The sequence below is a fragment of the Propithecus coquereli genome, unplaced genomic scaffold (genome assembly GCF_000956105.1).
Source record: "Propithecus coquereli isolate 6110/MARCELLA unplaced genomic scaffold, Pcoq_1.0 Scaffold1, whole genome shotgun sequence".
Lineage (NCBI taxonomy): Eukaryota > Metazoa > Chordata > Mammalia > Primates > Indriidae > Propithecus > Propithecus coquereli.
In genome coordinates, this window is record NW_012133857.1 from 8739669 (window position 1) to 8761127 (window position 21459).

At 37.5% G+C, this 21459-nt stretch overlaps 1 protein-coding gene across 1 annotated transcript in view; it reads right to left on the bottom strand.

Annotated features, from left to right (window-relative positions):
* The window catches only part of TOPAZ1 (testis and ovary specific PAZ domain containing 1), an 83672-nt gene extending 66305 nt beyond the window's left edge, over positions 1–17367 (bottom strand). Inside the window, 5 exon segments of the mRNA XM_012652719.1 lie at positions 4931–5058; positions 5751–5812; positions 14100–16572; positions 17023–17088; positions 17091–17367. Coding sequence (XP_012508173.1) covers positions 4931–5058; positions 5751–5812; positions 14100–16572; positions 17023–17088; positions 17091–17367 — 3006 coding nt within the window.
* Positions 17368–21459: the final 4092 nt, after the last annotated feature.

Here is a 21459-nt window from a genome sequence, read left to right on the forward strand (position 1 = left end):
AAAAAAAAAAAAAAAAAAAAAAAGAAATACAGAAAAATGAGTAGAACAAAAGCTAGTTATTTTAGAATTGTCAATATAATTAATAATCCCCTAGCCAACTTCCTATGAATCTACCTTTATTGCAAAATGCTAAAATTATAGAGACGGAAAACAGATTTGCGGTTTTTAAGCTTAGAGATGTTGGGGGGAAGGAGCAAGGTTTGACCATTAAGAGGTAGCATAAAGGAGATCTTTGTGATGATGAAATAGCTCTTTGATTACAGAGGTGGACACACAAATCTACACATTTGATAAAATACAAAGAACTACATAAATACATTGTGTCAATTTCAAATTCCTGCTTCTGATATTAGTACTTTAAGATGTAATTATAGGAGAAAACTAGGTGAAGGCTACATGGGCCCTCTCTGTACTACCTTTGTGACTTCCTGTGAATCTATAATTAGTTTAAAATATTAATAAAAAGTTTAAAAAAAAAAGTACACTAATGCTTTAACTATCTGGGGCTCATCAAGCAAGTACTACCATGGTAAACCTAAAAATTGTTACATATGGATTCTGGGTACACTGATACATAGGAGAAAAGAATTAAGGTCACTAGAAAAACATATATATATATATGTAGTGGGGAAAAAATATATATATAGTGGGAAATAAAAGATCAATAAGGAATAATTTCTAAAATTTCACAGAGAGCCATATATAAGAGCAGAAAAGAAGTAAAGAAGTAGGACAGGAATATATCCTGTAAGTCAACCTATCTACCATCAAATGTTCCTAAAATGTAAGGGGAGAGAAATGAACAAAAGTTTGTTAATTCCCAAATCTGGGTGCCAGGTATTTTATTTCACTGTATTATTTTTTTTTATTTTATAATTTTTTATTAAAAAAATTTTTTTTTATAGGGGGTCTTCCAGTGAGGACTGGAAACCTGCTAGACAAATTCTAAAGGGGCTGTAACACTGATGCCAGGTATTTTAAAGGCAAATATTATTGACTAGGTTATATATTTTCTAAAGTACTTTAGAAGTATTTTGTGAGTACTTTGAAGCCTACCACGGTATTATTACAGAAGGATAAATTGATCATCTTCCTTCCCTTAAACAAAACACAGAAATGTTACCATACTAGGAAGCAGCTAAATGATTTCTTTTGGATTTTTTTTTTTTTTTTTTTAAGGCTGGTCAAGTGAAGCAGTGGGAGTGGAGAAGGAACAAAGGAATCTGTAACTGGTTGTGATCAATAATTTGGAAACACCACTGCACTCGGATTATTTTTAAAAGAATTAATATTCAAGAGTCTACATCTTTAACATATTTACAGTGTTAGGAACTCAGTGAATTCTGGTAAAATTCCACCCAAATTCCATTCTTGCAGGAGCGAATGAATTAACACTTCACCTCATGCTTAAGTAGAATAGAGCACAAGTTGTTTCTTCTATTTTTTAATGTTTTAAACAAGGGTCATCAAGGTATAGCCTAAAGGCTGCCTATTTTTTGTAAATTAAGGTTTTATTTGAACACAGTAAACCCTACTTGTTTAAATATTGTCTATGGCTTCTTTTGCACTACAGTGGTAGAGATAAGTAGTTACAACAGCAATCCAATGGCCCATGAAGCCATACAGATATTTACTACCTGAGCCCATTAAAGAAAAAGTTTGCTGACCCGTGGTGTAGAGTCAAACTGTTGTGTGACCTTGGACAAGAAACTATACTAAGTCTCAGTGTCCTCATTTGTAAAAGGAAATAACAGTAGATGTACGTACAGTGAAAGATTAACTCAGCAAGTCTACGTTGTCCATACCCTTCACATTAAAGGTTTGGCCCTTGACCTGCTCATGGGAGGTTAAGCCCTTGGAATATCCTGCCTGATAAATGTGTCTATATCTACCTGGGAGAGACTGGAGCTACATCAGATAGTCTATGTTAACAATGTGATTTACGGTGGAAACTTTGGGTCATACGGTATCATCTTGACCTTTGGAGGGACTAGAGACTGAGTAATTAAGGTCAGTCATGGAGGTAGTCAGCCATGCCTTTGTGACTGACTCCAAATAAAAACCCTGAACATTATGGCTAAAGTGAACATCCCTGGCTGGCAATACTCCAAGTGTGTTGCCACACATGACTCTACTGGGAGAGAACAACTGGAAGCTTGGGCCAGGTATCTCCTGGACTCTGCCCATGTGCCTCTTCCCTTTGCTGGTTTTAATTGGGATTCTTTTAACTGTAATAAACTGTAAACATGAGTATAACAGCTTTGCTGACTCTGCGAATTCTAGCAAATTCTTGGACCTACAGGGGTTTGGGGGACTTCTAAACGGCACCTCATTATATTATAGGAATAAAATGTGATAACTCATGCTAGGTGTTTAGCAGTGGCTAAAGGTTCAATAAATGTCGTCTGTTATCATCAAATCATTAAGCAAGTGCTTTGTGAGATTTTTATTGTTACAGGACACTTCTAGCACTTAAAGACTATTTTCAAATGAGGTTCACATTTGCTATTCATTCAACAATTTGTGTTATTACTCTGTATTAGCCACTGCTCTAGGTGCTAGAGATTCAGTAGTAAGAATGGATAAAAATATTTGCCTTCATGGAGCTTCGTTTTAGCAGGAAGAGACAGAGATAAACAAAAATAAGTAAATGTATGTATGTTAGATCACGGTAAGTGCAAGAAAGGGAGATAATGAAATGTTGGGAGAATGGAAAGCATTGAAATTTTAGGTTGGATGGCCAGGAAAGATATCCCTGAGAACATAAAGTATAAATAAAGACTGAAAGCAAATAACAGAGCCAGGTATGCCATTTTCTCGGGGAAAAGCATTCCAGGCAGATGAAATGGCAAGGGCAACGGCTCTGAAGTGGAAGAAAGCCTGGTATGTTCTAAGAAGAGCAGAGGCTAGTGTGGTAGGTGCTAAACAAAGGATAGTGGTAGAAAAGATTGGAGAGGTAACAAGGTAGGGAAGGGGTACAGAGGACAGACACAGGACCTTGTTGGTCATAGTAAGAACTTTGGCTTTGACTCTGAATGGCATTAGAAGCCATTGGAAAGTTTGAAACAGAAGAAAGACATGATCTAACTTATTCTGTGTAGAGAATAAACTACAAAAGGGCAAGACTAGAAGCAGGAGATCTATTCAGAGGCTACTGCAATAATTCAGGCAAGATGATACTGGCCTGGGCCTGCATAGTGTTGATGAGGGTGATGAAAAGTGGACAGTTTCTAGACATCATCTGAAGACAAAGTCAGTAGGATTTCCTCAGTCTGCATACGGAGTAAGAGAAAAAGAAAGTATGGAAAGTCAAGGTTTTGGGCCTGGGAAATTATAAAGGATGGAGTTAGCATTAACAGAAGAAGGTTAAAGGAAGAGCTGGTTTGTGGTGGGGGAAGATTATAGCAGGAGTCCAGTTTTTAACATGTTAAGTCTGAGATACCTAATTGGATATACAAGTGGAAAAAGCAGGTTTGCAACTAGACAAAAAGGTCTGTGGTTCAGAAAAGAAGTTCGAGCTGGTGATATAAATTTGAGAATTTTAGCACATAGAAGGCATTTAACACAATGAGATTGGATGAAAACATCTGGGGAGCAAATCCAGGGGGGAAAAAAAAAGAATTCCAGATTCATGGTCTGGGCTCTGGGTCACTCTAACTTGCAGAGGTCAGGGAAATCAGGAGAAACCAGCAAAACTAGCCGGGAAGTCACAGATGGAAAGGCAGAAAGTAAACCAGGCACGTATGTTTATTCTGGAAGCCAAGTGAAAAGTGTTTCAAGGAAAGAGTGGTCAACTGTGTCAAATACTGGTGGTAGGTTAAGATTAAGACTGAAATGTGTCCATTAGATTCAGCAACAAGGATGTCACTGGTGAGTTTAAGAGCAATTTTGGTGGAGGTGTGAAGGTGAACATCTTTGAAAAGGTCTCCTTTTAAGAGAATTGGAGGAGAGAAATTGGAGATAGTGGATATAGACAAGCCTTTTGAGAGACAGGATGACAGCTGAAAAGGGCAATGAAACCATCAAAGGGTTTTTTGGTTTGTTTTGTCTAAAGATGGGAGAGAAGCATATTTAAATGTTGGTAAGAATGATTCGGTAATGAAAGCAGAATTCTAGAGTAGTGAGACAGAAGAGATGAATCTAGCACAGGTGGAAGGAATAGCCTTGCCTAGTTTATCCATCATAATGAAGAGAAAGCTGGAGTTCTCAGAGCAAATGCAGGTAGGTGTTCTAACATATTGTGGGAACTTGGCACATTCTTTTCCAATTACTTCAATTTTCTTGGTGAACTAGGAAAAAAGGTTGTTAGCTGTGAGGATGAATGAGGAGGAACTGAAGGTTTAATAAGAAAGTATGAAACAGTTGCCTAGCAGTCAAATTATGCAAAAGGTTCAGACAATCATACACATTATCCAGCAGAAAATTAGCACAGAAAACTTGATATCCCAATTTTTCCCCCAATCATACACCAATGGTATGTTCCAGCACGAAGTTTAGCTCTAATTCCTCTGCCTTCTACATCTGTGGTTGAATAACTCATGCTTACATTCACAGTCCTCAGGTGCTGTGCTACACGAAAATTTCAAGGAAGATCAAATGATATTCAGTACTTTGTGTTTAATGAGGCAGAAAAATACGTGTCATTTTATTTAGAAAGACCTACATAGGTTTATGATGAACTTCAGGATGCTGAAAAGCTAAATACAGTATGTAATTAAACAGTACATCCCATTTTCCCAGACAAGGGAAAACCTGTTTATACAATGCTTATGGAAAGCATCAAGGGATACATCCCATGGCCAGAGTGATATGATTCTTTTATTCGATAAAAGGAGTTACACTTGTCACCTGACAGCACTGTTAAGATGAAATTCTCCATTACCACTATTTAAGACTAAGAAATAAGAACATGCAAAGGATTCCCTAGTACCTTTTCATCCAAGCCTGAATCTTTTATTTGTTGACTGAAGTCTCCCAGTTTTTCATTTTCAGAGGTCTCATTAGTAACTTCTCCTAAGGAAATGTTTGCATCTTTCAAATCGTGTTTTATTTCATTTGCTGAAAAGAAATAATTTCAATGATAGAAACTTTAAATTACAAACAGCCAAGTCACTCAAAGACTGTTCTAAAAGATGACGTAGAATTCAGAGGCTCTTTTAAGGTCTAATGTGACAAATATCAAGTAGAATTTTCAGCAAATTATATATAATTACTCCTTCTCTATCAAAATAACTCCATTACATGGTATAAAAAGAATTGGCAGTGAGGTATAAGAATTTTTCTTGATCATGTCCAGCTATTTTAAATATTTTTAAAACTTGAAAGTCAAAGTAAAATTAACTTTCATATTAAGTTATATGCTGTGAAATAAAAATTCAGGCATTTAGACTTATGATTAGCTGTTAATTACAAAAAAATTTAAATAACTCAGATTTAAAATATGGTAAAGCTTAAATATACATTTCAATTTCAAAATAAGACTATAAAAATTATTGAGATCAATTACCTATCTTTTGTAGACAAAGCCTAACAAAGTTATTTATTAAATAATCAAATGGAAAATACCTCAAAATCTGATTTGCCAACCAGTCACAATTAAAACTGAGAAAAACTGACAAACTGTAAAACATATGTTTAACAGACTATAAGATGAAAAGCTTCCTATTCTAATGAATTTATTTTGACTAGGCCTGAATGGAGCTGTAAAAAGATGCTTCAATACTATATATACTGAAAATGTCAAATTTTACCTGCTGACAAGGAAGCACAGATCTCTGGTTTCATCAATCCAGGGTCCAGCACAGGAAGTTCTCTATTATAAAGCAAGCAGAGCTTAAACATAATAAAAGATTTTAAACAAAACTATTCACTTCTTTAAACATTATATATGAATAATATTAGCTTTGGCAAGTAGTAAACATCAGCTCAAGTCCTCCAGGATACAGTACCACAATGGGACTCAAAACCCAGCATACCCATGCAGATTCCTCATTTAGCTCATTAATCATATATGCTTCAACTGTTAGGGGGTGCTGCCTCTCAAACTTCATTACTCAGAGAGAACCTGACAAGATATACCAAACATTTAAAAAATTTTAAAGTATTACACCAATACAAGGTAGTGCTTAACTTCTAAAGCACATATATATATGTCCTACCACCAGAATAAAAAGAAGACAGCTTGAGTGTTGTTTGAATATTTTTTCGTCGTCTCTAAAGACAACTTATAGTCTAAAGGTTAAGATTAGAGTTTAGACCAATCTGGGTTCAAATACTGTTCTGCCACTAACTGTGTAAACTATGGCAAGATTTACTTAACTTCTTTGAGTTTAATCATCATATCTGTAAAATGAGAATACCACCTGCCCACAAGGTTATTGTGAGGATTAAATGAGATAAAATGTTCTTAAAGCCAATAACATAGGCCCAACAGATGAAAACTACATATACAGGGGCCACTAAAATACAAAAGGCCAAACACTATTCCATTTTTTAAAACTTAGACAAAATTTAAAATACATAAAAGTACACAGAATAAAATACAACAAACACCTATAATCCCACCATTTATTCATTAATATAAGAAGTGGGTTTTATTAAGCATATCCTGCAGCTCTACAAGTGCTCACTGGTTCAGAATTACCTCCTAGCAAAGGAAGAGGAAAACTAAACAAAGCATCTTATATACACCTTTCTTTGAAGTTTGGAAAACATGAAGTATTTTTTCCCAACATAAACCCTAGAAATAACCAGCATAAGTTAAGGGATGGGAAAATAATAATACAAACAGAAAACACACACAAATGCTAATCTCCTTCTCTAACCTGGACCTCTCCAGACTCATATCTAGCTGTCTACTAGAATATTTCCATTTCAGTATCTCAAAGGCCTCTCCAACTCAAAGTGTCTAACTTTGACCTCCCCAATCCTGGCCCTTTGCATTGGAGATGAACAGTAAGAGAGAAATGAGGTATCATCTTTAACTCCTTCCTCTGCCTCACCCCAATCTGATTAATCAATATTCACCTCCTAAACCTCTCTCAAATCCACTCCCACTTCTGTCTGAAGTCACCAAGTTCTTTTGGTCTAATTATTACAATAGCTCCCTGCCAATTTATTCTCCATGCCAGAGCTATAGTGATTTTTAAAATGTAAATCTGATCATATTCTCTCTCTTCTTAGAAGCCCTTCAGTGAATTCCTACATGCTTAGGATAAAGTTCAAACTCACCACAAATTCTAGTTTGCCTACTATGGTCTGTTTATGCCTGCTGTCCTGGAATATTAATTCTTTATAGTTCCCCACTCCCCTCTCAAAAGTTTTGCAATTCAAAAGAAAATTCTGTGCTCATCCTTTCAAAGCCCTTCATGGCTTTGAATGACTGAGCTTCTGTACATTCTATAGCTTCATTTCTTGCCATCTGAACACTAAGCCATGGAACATTATGCTAGTTTCTCACTTTTCTTCACCTATTATCTAATTCCTACTTATCCTTTAGAGCTCATCTTAAATGTCTACTTTCATCAGGAAGCCTTTAACATCTTGCATTTCTCCTATCATTTTATTGTACTTAAATATTTGCTTCCTTAAAAGCTCTATGAGGACATGGTCGATATGTGTCTAGTTTTTCTCTATACATGCAGTACCTATCATATTCCTAGCACACAGTACTAGACACTGGGGAGACCTAAATGAAGATGCCTCTCTCCTCTCCAGAAACTCCTGGTACAGGGTGAGGCTCACATACAAGTAGACATAGTAATATATTGAGATATGTGCCAAGAGAATAATTGGAGTAAATTCCTGGAATAACATCTCAGATGTGATTGAACTGGTTAACTGAATAAAAAGAAAGGGACTTTCAGATAAACATAAGCAAAAGGATTGAAGTATATGACACATTGTGGAAACAACGAGCTGCTTGCTGTGTTTATCTTTCATTAGCCTTTCACCCCACTTTCCTCTCCCCAAAACCACAGTTATCAAAGAGGGAATCGATATAGATCCACTAAAGAGCCTTAAAAAGCCTAGCCAAGCAATTTAGACTCTATCCTCAGGTGGCTGAAAACCAGTGAAGCATTCTAAACAGTCACTGGCAGACCACTTTCTATTTCAGAATATCACTATGACAAAAGAGTTAAAAGAGTTTAGGAAGATTTACCAGGAGCTTATTACAATAATCTAGGAGAAAGATAAATAAAATAGTAGCAGTGAGAACTGAGAGGAAGGAACAGACATGAGAGATATTAAGGTAGCATGAACAGCATTAAGTGACTCAATAGAGAAGAACTGAGGGATGTTTCTGTGGCTTCCAATTGTCCTGAAAGTTCCATTCACAAATGGGTACAGCAAATATGTTAGTTTAATTTCAAAGTATTAAGATAGCATTTATAATATTGCTGGTATAATTCACACAGGTGTGAGAAACTTTTTACTATGTAAATAGCTAACTTACAAGGAAGGTAAAATTGTATATGCTACTTTAAGAAATAATTTTGTTTTGAATTTGACACAAAAAAATTAAATTCACCTAAACTGAAAAAAAATCATAAAGTGAGCAAAGTTGCAATTTACATAAATATCTTACAGCTCTGTAATGGTGGAGTAGGAAATTATAGTTCTATGTTGGTGGAATGGAAAAGGAAAAAATGAAGGGTAGAAGGAGGAAAGGAGAGAAAACAGAGACAGACGGGTGAAGCTACAGAAATAGAGAGAAGCAAAAGAGAAAAATCTGAGCAAAAAGAAGAGGGGAATAAAAGGTTTAAGTCAACTCTGAAGAACCACACATATTATATCAAGCTTATCCTCTAGCACAGCATTTTTTTAAGTGGGTAATAAAATCTATTTAGTGGGTCCCAACCAACAATTTTTTTTAATGAACTAGAATAAAATACAACATATGAGACTATATAACTTGTAAGGAAAATATTGTTTTTCAACACCTATTGTTTCACCTATTTATAAGCATATACTGGATGTTAAAGTAAAACATATCTTTATTGTGGGTAATTGACAAAAAGGTTGGAAGATGATTGCTTTAGAATAATTATTAGCAGAAAAATTTTGAAAACTATAGCCCAAGAAAAAATTCAAAATGTTACTGTCTCCTTTTGAGATGCTAACTAGCTAACTGTGGTCAATATTCATTTATTTATTCACATATTCTGTTTCTGGATAGGACTGCCACAAATTTGCTTGTATAATTATTCTGCAGATAGCAGTGCCTATAAGCAGAGAAATATTACGGTATCCAATTCACTGAGCCAGAAGTTCCTGAGCCTGATGCCATGCTGTGAGGTTAGGTTTCATGATATTACTTATGATTACTAATCAAGTACAACACTGTTTATTTCAGCAATGACAAGAAACAATGGTTTATGAGGCCTCAAAAAGAAAAATGTAAAAATTGGAAAGATGTTTCTCCATATTACCCCACCTGCTGCTTTAAAGAGGAGGAATAGATGAGACAGGAAAGGGGTCAAAAGTAAAATAATGTTCTATGGTAGTTTGCAATCAAACGAAACCTATAAAAAGAACCAAAATGCCATTCTTCCAGGATGACGGACAGACCCTGGAGCAGGCTGCCCTGAGTTCAGGTCTCAGCTCTGATTCTTGCAATCTGTGTCCTCCGGAAAGTTAATCTCTTTGATTCAATTATAAAGATAAGGCCAGTTTCCATCTCAAAATTGCTCCACTAAAGAAAATAAGTACTATATCTAGCATAGGGTAGACATTAAATATCAGTTCTTACAACTAGGTGTAAAAATTTGCACTATAGTTAGAACACACCAGATATTCAGTGGAAAGAGACAATGGAGAAAAGCAAGTTTCTTAAAAGATAGGACAGAAAGAACGATCTCTACTTTGAGTGGAAACCTGTTTTTTGTCATTTAGTACGGTGAAACCAGTCATAAGACCACTCTACTCTAGAAGGCCAATCGTCTGGGGAATAAACTTGGATTAAATTAGATTATGAGAAAGTAAATTACTGGAGACAGGATATAATCTGCCCAGGCTAGATCCATGCTGGGTATGGGTCTAGTGGAACTCAAATACCTGGGCAAAAGTGATAGGCTTTTAGCTTCTGCGCATTGGTACCAGACATATTTCCCCCTAGAAGTTTGTGTTTATTATTTACCAGCCCCAGAATCTGTAACATCTCCTTATGGATTTAAGTACAAGTTGGGAAGGTAGTATAACTGATCCTCACTGAACACCAGCATCAATTGTGTACTGAGTTCAAATGCCTAACTTTCCAAACTCCCTCATCTGGCATCATAGTACTTATCGAATCTTATTTTGCACTAGTCTTCAACGTCTATTTGCTTTAGAAAGAATTCACTGTTTTCATTTACATGTATTCCAATCTACAAACTTGAGAAATAGCCTGCAATATTCTCAAGTAGGAACTGAAACCTTAATTCTCTTTCCCACCTCAATATATGAGGGACTGGACTTGCAAAGGTAACAAGACACGGATGTTTCCTACCTTCAAGAAATCCAACAGTTTAGCAGGCAGGAGAGATGCGAATTGTATTATCATTGAATCAGTGCTATATCTGAGGTAGCATAGGTGCTATGGGAACACATAAGGGATCCTACCTCTGTCTGATGGAGTCAGGAAAGCCTTTATAACCTTCCCTACACGATCATGTTCATTACCTACCTTTAACTTTTTGCCCACATATTCTTCATTTCTCCTCCTCCAAAACTTGTTTCCTTCTTCCCCTTTTTTAATCTAAATGAACCCAAACTTCAAGGATCAATACAAATTTTTTACTTTCCAAGATGCTTTTTCATTCCTCTCTTTTCTAAATTCCTACTATTCTTAGTACTTCAGTTCATATATTTTTATTGCAAACACATTAGTCCCCCTCCAGCTATATAGTAATTCCCCTGAATTTTTGGCCAATTCTTAAAATCTCAATCTACCATATAATTCAACTGGTATTTTAGCATATAAATAATAATCCTATGTTCTAGTACAGATTAACTGTCTAGTACTGACTATTATAGACATTCTCAGAACATTTCCAGTGATACTTATGGGCTAATTCAAAAAGTTCTACCAATTTCAGCCATTACATATTTCCGAGCTTATCAACTCAAGTTTTAGTGAATGAGTTCTAATATGTTTCTAATGCTTTAGATTTTATTATGGACTTTCCTCACTGTCTCTCATCTATTTTTCATTCCTGTAAAATAAAAACTCATTCTAGCAGACTTTAACCTCTCAGTGTCTTAAAGGGGGGAGGGCGCAAGAAGTATATGAACTAGCAACTGACTGGTAAGGGAAACAGCTGAAATTTGAAATCATATTTTAAGCTTAATTTAGTTTTAGAGCCATCAACCACAGTAGCTGCACAGGAGCTTTTGTAACTACTGATAGATCCTATAGTTATGATGATTCCATTTTTCCCTGTTAAGGTTTACCCTAGCACTGTGGATGACTATAAAACTGATATTTCCAGTGCAGATAAAAAATAGAAATATTAAAATAACTGAGTAAAATTTCAAGTTTATTTAAAAACTGAAACTTCAGAAGCAGACATGAAAGGCAAAGAAGAGCCAAAAAAGTATAATTGGTACTTTTGAAATAAAGGGAAATGAAGTTCAAAGATAATAAAAAAATATCATGTGAAGTAAAAACTTGATACTGCAAACCAAAATGGCTCACCTTGTCTCAGGAAAGACTGATAGAAAATTGCTAATCCCAAGGTGGAAAGCAAGAAGAAAAAAGGAGGTTTAAAGAGGTGCGGTGGGAGTATTAGTCTGGCCTCCGGGCTTTCCAATATAATAAACAAAGCCAGAAAGCAAGAGAGCAATGTCTACACAGTTGTGAGGAGGAGAAACATAAACCAAGAATTTTATACCCAGATAATCTGCTCTTAGACAAGTCATTCTTAGGCACCCAAGATCTTAGGGAATACAGCAATCATGAACTCTTAATTTTCTTTTTTGCTTTAAAATCTAGCCAACTAAGTGATGAATCAAAATAGCCAGATTACAGGAAAGTATAAAGGATTGGTAGTAAAGACTGAATCAATTTAAATAGAGAAGGATCTTTAGGAATTCAGATTATTGAGGAAAATGTAAATGGCACAAGGCTTAGCAATATACAATAAAAATTTTTAACAAAAATGTGGGGGACAAGATTGGGAGAAAAAGTAACTATGTACGGATACGTTCATCTTTCATATTAGGAAAGCAAGCACTGCTGTCTAAACTTGGAACACAATTATCTAAAAGTTAAGATAGAACTCACTTTTAAATAATCTTCCTTATTAACTTGAGAGATAACTTTTAGAAACTAATTTCTTGTGGTAAAAAATATATCAATTCAGCGATTCCTTTCATTTCACTTCAGTTTCCCCACCCCTTCTAGTTAAGTGTAAATAAAATTAACTTTAATGTTTTTACTAAAAATGGCATGATCCAATTTTTCTAATATTATATCCACATATATGCATAGAGAGAAGTCTGGAATGATGCATACAAATAGCAATTAATTTGTTACTTGGAGTAGTGGGATTTTTCCTCCTTTTTATGTTTTAATGTAATGAACATGTATCATTTTTCAAAAATCAGCCATTATTCTTTAAAGAAAAAAGAATAATAAATTTCCTGCACTTTAATTCACAACATTTATCTCTTTCTACTTCTGGCTGTAGCTCATTGTCAACATTTTGTCAGTCAACAGAGATATTTGCTCTTAAGAGAATATAGGATTTGCTCCAACTTCCCTTTGTATTCCTCAAAGGAAGCATGGTATAACAGTTAAAAAAAAATTCAAGAACTACCTCTTATTGATCCCTCACTACTCACTTAGTGCCATGGTAAACTCTTTTCTATTCATTCTTTAATCCTCACAACCCTGAGGCAAGTACTTTCCCTTTTATAGATAAGGTAGAATAATTTGCCTAAAAGGTCACATAGCAACAAGAAGATTTTAAAAAACCAAGCTCAGGGTATAAAGGTAAAGGAATGATTAGTGTTAGAGTAAGAAAGGCCTGGGTTCAAATTCAGATTCTGTTACTTAGCAATGTGACCTTGGGCAAGTGACAACTTGTCAACTTCATTTTTTCCATCTTCAAAATGGGCAGACTACCATCCTACCTCATCACATGGCTAAAAAACAATAAAGCTCTTTGTTCTCCATTTGGCACACAGAAAGCATTCTATTTGGCGATAAGTACGTATGGTATCACAAAGGTAACTAGAAATCTGTAAATATCAGAGAAATTTAAGTCATGTACCATTGAATCTTAGTGGAAAGTGTTTTCATCTTTCCTTCTGAGTCTGTTCACAGAACAGTCCAATATTCAAGTATTATAACATACAAATATAAATAAGAGCTTGAGGAGTTATGAAAGTTTAGTAAAATATGACATAATATTAGATCAATTTGGGGCCAACTAGAATAGATTAAGTTCCTGAGCATGAAGGTTACTACTTGGCTTTATTTAAAGTTGCCTCAGGCAAACCAGTCCTATTTTGGGGGAAAATTATCATTTAAAACCATCGCCTTAAAAGGAAAACCACATAAAATTTTTATCCTGTTTTTCTCTGAAAATTAGTTTAATTTTTGATTCTACTTTCAAGCCCTAATTACTTCAAATAAAAATTTACAAGGCTTCTCTGTTCCCCCCAAAATGAACTTTTTATCTAACGAGGAAGCCACAGAAAATTGGTTAAAATATATAGCACCGATCTTATTAAGTAACCTGACTGAAATAAAAGTTTATCTGCATGTTTTTAATAATTAAAGAACATATAAAAATAAATTTAATTGACTTTTGGAAGAAGCAATTTCCATAATTTAAAAGATCACTTTATAAACCATAATTTTAAATTTTGAACAGCTAATCTGCTCCATTATATCTTCCAAGATATGTAGAATCCTTTATTTCAATTCTAAGTTTTAGCATAATGACATTTCTGGGTATCAGCAGTAATATGCTACATTGCATTTAATAAATAACTGGGTTAAAAAAATAATAGAGCTTCAATGATCACTGAATAAAGTAGTGAAACCTAAGAGAAGAGGTCGTAACCTCCAACAATAATTTGCACCAAAAGGCATACTAGAACATGCATACCTCAAGTCATCATTTGGTTCTTTTTTTTCTGGAAGTTCCATATGTTTGGAATCTGTTGACTGGCGCTCTTCAGCAACACTGGGCTCCTGGCTTATCATGGGGACCTCTGAAGCAAATGAGAGCTCCCCTTCATTGGAGACTCCAAAGAGGTCTGGGTCATCTTGAATTACATCAATTACAAGGACATCATCTTCATATGCTTTCAGAATATCTGGAAACTCCACTTTGATTTCTGAAAAATTCTTAGTTATTTTTCTACCACTAACTTCACTGGAAATTCGTTGGAAGGTTTCTTGCACATCAGAGCAGAAGGAAGAATTTTTCTCTATACACCCAGGATCATAAGAAAAAGTATTATTTTCAACTGTGAGAGAAACAGCTTCCTTCTTAGAAACGATACTGTCTGGTTCAGGGATGTGATTAGATGTCTTATTACCATTACTGCACTGCTTTGTAAAGCCTGGAGAAATACCATAGGAATTCTTACTGTAGAATGAGTCAGAACTCGCTTGCACTGGAGTTATGTTGTTTTGCATGCTCAAAGACTGAGGTCCTGAAGTTGATGTGGAGACACTTTCTTTATTTCTATTCTGTCTTACCTCTGCTCCAGATAAATTGCCAAGAAGTTCTAAGGGACTGTAAGCTGCTCTCTCTGATGACTTGGCATTTACTTCTTTTCTTTTTTCTGTCCTATTCTTAAGTAAAGGAATTTTAAAATTAGTCAGCCGTCCTGTGTTCAATATTTTAAACAAGTCTGGAACTACAAGTGTTTGTTTAGCAATGCACGCTTTTCGATGAATAGTTTTGCCTGTAGAGTTACTTGCTTCCTGACCATTTTGGGAAGCCGTTGTCAAATTCAGTCTTGTTAAATATCTTCTATCTTTTTTTTTACTGACTGTTAAGCTTTGAGTCACCTTAGTTAATGGAATATTTTCAGTAGTATTAGAAACTACCTCTGACCCAGTTCTGCTCAGTTCTTCTGGCTTTATCTTTTTATCATCCTTGATTATAGGTTCCTTTATAACCATTAAAGTAGGTTCTACTGCAGGAACTGAAGAGAAACAATTTAAATGAGAATCCAATTCCTCTTTACTTGTAGATTCAATGTTTGTTTCTGATAAGGAACTTTCTAACAATAATTTGGAGTCAGTTAAGTGAGTCTGATTTGTTTGGCGTTTAAGAACATCATCTTGTCCAAAACTTTCCCGAGACCCAGGAATAACATAATTTGATTCTGGCAAAGAAGCCTTTTTCCAACACAGGGCAGATATTCTAGCACATGAATAACAAGGCCAAGTTCTTTTACCAGTCATTGGTATTGTTCTCTGACAGCTTACCTTCAGTTCTTCACCTTCATTTCTTAAGTCTTCCCGGGAAGATCTCTTTTCAGTATGATGGTAATCATTAGGTAATTTCACTGTGGAGCCTTTTATGGATTTAAAATACTCTTCTGGCTCCATGCTTTTACATCCTAACGGCTCTGAAGCATTCTTTGTTTCTTCTTTCAAAGGTGGTTCAAAGGTTTTCTGAAATACAGCATTTACATGATGTCCAGGACTTGTTTTTTTCCCTACAGTTTCCGGGAGGCTTAATAAATGATCCATTGGAGAGTGCACATTATGGTTTACTTTTCTCAAAATATTTGAAGAATTTTTTTTAGCCTCTAAAGTCTCTGCTTCCTTACCCTTGGCACCCATTTGGTTTTCTTGCAACACCAACTCAGACTTGTTACATACATTAGAGAAATTCATCTCAATAGCTGTTGCATCTCCTTTTCCAGACAACTTCATCCTTTTTCTGGGTTTCCTCCCAACATTGCTCTCCTCTACTGAATGTTTATTTTTTTCACTTTGAAGGCAGGAAAGCAAGCCATTATTTTTACTTTGGCATAAATCACTTTCTTCATGCAGTAACTTACTCACTCCCATTAAATTTTCTTCAGTTTGTAAGAGCTGAGGAATACTATTTGTGTTACTCTTCTCTGCAAGATTCTTAAGGTTTTCTTTCTTTAACTTTGAAGAATTCTCTGCTACACGCATACATCCACCATCAGGTTTATATTCCAACTTGTTTTCATCATTACAACCCTTGGAATGGGGGAAACAATTGCAATCATGTAATTTTAAAATGGAATTATTTTCTACTCCAGGTGACAAGCTGTTACAAGAATAGTTTGGAGTATTCTTGTATAGTTGATCTTGGAATTCAACCTTAATATTTTGTGTAGCCTCATTTTCAGTTATTTTGAGAGGTGGGCTTTCTAAGCTTTTAAATTTTTTTATTCGAATTCTTCTTTTAATACCTTCTACCAAACCTTCCTTACCCAAAGATTGCAAGAAAGCCATATTTTGATATTCATTGCACTCCACTGTTTGGAAAGATTCCGAACTGGTTAATGATTCCTTTCTTACCACATCAATCCCTGGCTGTGGATCATCACTCAAGGCTTCAGTAACTTTTCTTTTTTCCTTGGCTGATCAAAACAACAAAACATACCAGAATAAAATATTTTATATTGAAGAGGAAAAAGCAATCCCACTTAAAATAAAAAATCGCGAAGCTATCCATTTTTACTTCCCTTAATAGCTGTATGGAAAAATACTTTTGTTTTTAAATGAAAGCTCTGATTTCTATCAAGGAACTAAATATAAACCTGTAGAAATTCTAAGGCAGCTAAATAACCCTTAGCACCATCTTTTCACACTAGCCAAAAGGGACCACTAGGAATTCCTCCCAGTAATTCTGACCAAGGGCTCCTGACAGGGCAAACGCCTTTTTAAAAAAATCCGGTTTTCCCCTCTCCTGGTCAACCATGTGCATCAGAAATGACCATGCAGAATCAGGTTAAAGACTAGTGGTAAAACGAAGATGGAGCAACGGAGGTACAAGAGCTAAATGGGAGTGACCACTGAGTGTTTCTTACAGTGTCTTCCCAATTGCAACGGGAGCTCCCCCTCCTTCACTTGCTTCTATGCCTGAGGGCTCCGACCGGCCCACCTGGTCCCCCGGCCCCTCCGCTCGCACGCAGCCTTTCGGCCTTCTCAGCCCCAGACACCTCACCCGAATTGTCACTTTCCACGTCTTCTCTCCCAGACGCCTGGGGCACCATTCTTTTATGCCTGCTCTCTTCGCGCCCCCCGGCCTCAGGGCCGCAGCCTCCTGCCTCGTCAGGCCCTGGCGCCAGCCGCCGGCCTCGCTTCCTCAAGCCTCGCGCTTCACCTTCACGCCCCGGGACCGTCACGGGGCCCGGGGGCAGACGTCGCCGCATCCGCCCTGGGCCGCCCGCCCTGCCCGCTGGGGCCTCGCCGCGTCTGCTACCAGGAGCCCACTGGCCACGCCAAGGCTGCTCCAGCCGCCAGGTGCCCACAGCCTTCGGCTCCGCGGCGCCGCCACCCACCTCCGCCCCGGGCCGGAAGCGGAAGTGGGGCCTGTGTGGCTGGGGCCCGGGCTGGCACAGCTGGCCCCAACTGGCAGAAGGGCCGCGAGTCCCGCTTGTCTTCCAGGAGGACCCCTCGTGGCGCCCTGAAGGTGGCAGCGGTGACTGAGCCAAGGGTTTCATTGCGCGGGACTGTGGTGAGGCTCCTCACCGGCTTCCTTCGCGTCTTCCACTGAGCCGGAGCTTCCTGGAACCCTTCAGAGCTCCTTCTCCCAGCTGCTGCTCCTCACGCGTTGGCTGCTCGCGAAAACCACTGTCGGCCAATGGCTTCTAACTCCATACCAAGTCTCCCAGGGACCCTTTCCAACTGCCTTCATAATGTGTTCACCCTGATATCCTACAGGCACCTCAAACTCACATGTGCAAAACTTAGTTTTTCCTCTCACAAACTTGCTCCTCTCTTGTGGGTGGATGCATCACCATGCACCCAGTTGTTTAAGACAGAAATCTGGACACCAGAGACAACCTTCTTTCCACTTCATCCCTCACAACCACATTCATTAGATCTGCTTGATTCTACTTTCTTAATTTGTCAGCCACTCTTCCCCTTGCCACTACCATGGCTCTGGCCCTCAGACTTTCTTGACTGACCTACTACATCAGCCTCTGAAATTTTGTTCATGCCTCCATCCTTGTGCCATTTCAGTCAAGCTTCTACCTCCTTGACAGGCCATGCCTCTCCAATTAAAGGGGATCCTGGCATTCCCCAGCTTGGCCTTTCATGAACTTCCTTTACTCAAAGACTAAAACTAACAGAAGTCCCAACTCCTTAGTGTGGTATTTTTGACCAAGTTTGATATGGCCCCTGAATATTTAACCAGTCTTGTCTACAACTGACATTGTAGGGAAAATCTGTGCTTCAATGGAAAACCATGCGTAGAAGTCATCTGTCTGAATTATCTGATTCTCATTCTATGGAAGTTATTTTACAACTCTGTAAATTATAGATAAGTGATAAGAACTCAGTGGTCTACAGACATGCAAATTATGTCTTATAGAAGTTTAGTTGACTTCCCATCCCCACTGTGGAAGAAGCCAGTTTTGCCTCCATTTCCATGTTCATTTCCTTCCTGATCTATAAATGTGTTTGTTGTTTGGACTTATCATTTGAACCAGAGGTTATAAAATCTGCCTGATAAGAGAAATATAATCTTTAACACATGTTCATTTTTACATGTGTGTAAGAGCCATGATTTCATCTTTTTTTGAAAACAGTCTTGTAACACCACACATAGCCTGCATTTAAGCCACATTAGACTACTACTTGAGTTCCCCATATTTCATATACTCTGCCATATGTGTGCCTCTCTACATGCTCGTCTTGGAAATTCTTCCTTTGCTTGTCTGCCTGGTGAACTACATATTCCCCCCTTCAAGATTCGGTGCAAGGGTCGCCCCCTGGAGGAAACTTCCCTGCTTCTCTTCTCCTTGTACTTTGAGGGGTCAAATGTTCCTTCCTATCTGCTAATACACTGTTTTCAACTGTTTACTTGTGTGTCTCCCTCAGGGTAGATATTTTCCATTAATCTTCACTTTCTGTGTGTTTCAAGGGGACCTAGTGTATTTGAATACAATGTGTGTTAATGCTTTAAAGAATAGTAGGTATGATGCATAGAGAATGAGTATTGTGGCAGTTTGGACGAGCAGCTCATGTCAAGCTCTTAGGAGCTTCCATAAAATAGAACTTAAGTAAAAGAGGCCTGTAAGATCCAGAAATTCTCCTTGTTTCTTTCTCCTTGTAAATACCCCTTATAAAAGGGAAACTAGTTTCAGAGTAGCAAAATTTATAAAAAGGTATGTTAGGCATTTCAGACTACATTCTAAGTTCACTTTGTGCCTGTATGTCTCAGTTTCCTTATCTGTAAAATGAAATAATGATATCTCCTCATAGAGTTCTTATGAGAATTAAATGTGCTAATATCTGTAAAGCACTTAGAACAATGCCTAGTAGACTATAAATGCGAATTTGATTTGTTAAATTAAAATCTCAATATATATTAAAAGATAGACTTTATAGAATTCTGACCTTTACCACCTTCAAATAAACATTGCTATAAAGATACTAGTTTAAAAAAAAAAAAAGTAAAAATTTAAGAGTCCAGCTTCTTTGGTCTGAAAAAGAACAGATGGTCTTAAAGTTGGTTATAGGACCAGGAATTTAGAAGCTTTTATAAGCTATAACTGCAATACACAAAACAGGAATGAGGGGCCTGGGTGTAGTGGCTCATACCTGTAATCCTAGCACTCTGGGAGGCCAAGGCGGGAAGATTGCTTGAGCTCAGGAGTTTGAGACCAGCCTGATCAAGAGCGAGACCCTGTCTCTACTAAAAACAGAAAAATTAGCAGCTGCATCTCCCCTGGGGCTCCATCTCTCCATGGTTAGGTGCTCTCTGATGCAGCTTCCGCCATGTTCCTTGAGGTCTGTTTGCCCTTCCAGCCTAGGGGCAGTAGTGGCTTCTTGCTGTTATATCTGTTCACCTCACCAAATCCCACTTGATTTCTCAGTTCTTTTATCTGATTCCCCTTATTACATTCCTTTGTTTTTGATGGGAATGATGGGATTCAGGACATGGTACCCTCAATGGCAGAAGAAGGAAAGTCACTCTCACCTTCCCCCCATCCTTCTCCCTTGAAACAGGGCATAAAATCTAGCTGACCTTCTCCTGAAGTAGGTCAAAGCCCATCGTTCCAGAGGCGCGCTTCCTATTCCCAGAACAACACAATATCCTTATCTCTGAAGACACAGGGACACAGAAGAATCTGAACAAAAAAGCCTTGCTAAGTTCTCCCTAGTTTATTACCCTTACATCATACCCCTTGTCCAATCATACTTCTGCCCAACTTTCTATTCTTCATCAAACCTAAGCATAAAAATACACGTTTCCCTTTTTCTTTGGGTCTTCATTTCTGAAGCCTCCTGTGTGATGTAAAACTTATATTAAATAAGTGTGTATGCTTTTCTCTTGTTAATATATCTTTTATTACAGGTGTTAGGGTGGAAAACTTACTAGGTGCTCACGGTGGGTGGAGAAAGATTTCTCACATAGAGTTTAGGATAGAAAGAAGGAAAAGTTTATTTTCCTTTTTCCAGATGGAAAAAGGGCCAACACCAGAAAGGAAGAGAGATGTGTGTTGGCCCTGAAGTTGAGCAGTTTTGGGGCTTTATTAAGGAAAGTAAAAGAAAATTTATGGCTGTATCTCAATTAACAGGAGACAGATATGAAACTGCTGTGTTTGCCTTTTCTTGTTTTTCCTAGAGCAGATTGATAGTAGGAATTGGTCTTTCTTTCTTCTTGGCCATAGATGGATAATGGGAGGCATCTGGGGCAGTTTCTCCTAGAGGAGGAGGGGAGGCTTGCGCCCCTGCTGTCCTCTTAGGAACTCTTCCAGGCTGTTTAAAGGAAGTCAAGAAAACCGTTTAGTAGTGAACCTTTTTTTTTTTTTTGAGACAGAGTCTCACTCTGTTGCCTGGGCTAGAGTGCCGTGGCGTCAGCCTAGCTCACAGCAACCTCATACTCCTGGGCTCAAGCGATCCTCCTGCCTCAGCCTCCCGAGTAGCTGGGACTACAGGCATGCGCCACCATGCCCGGCTAATTTTTTCTATATATGTATTTTTTTAGTTGTCCAGATCATTTCTTTCTATTTTTTAGTAGAGACAGGGTCTCGCTCTTGTTCAGGCTGGTCTCAAACTCCTGACCTTGAGCGATCCACCCGCCTTGGCCTCCCAGAGTGCTAGGATTACAGGCGTGAGCCACCCCGCCGGCTCAGGTAGCGAATCTTAATGACAGTCAGATAGTTTACCCTTTCTTACCCACTGCTGGAGACTCTTCTGTCTCTGGAATGTGAATTGACCAGCTCTGGCAAATGTTAATGAGGATTTACACTTTCTTTTAATCACGAGATAAACATTTCTGTAGGAGAAAT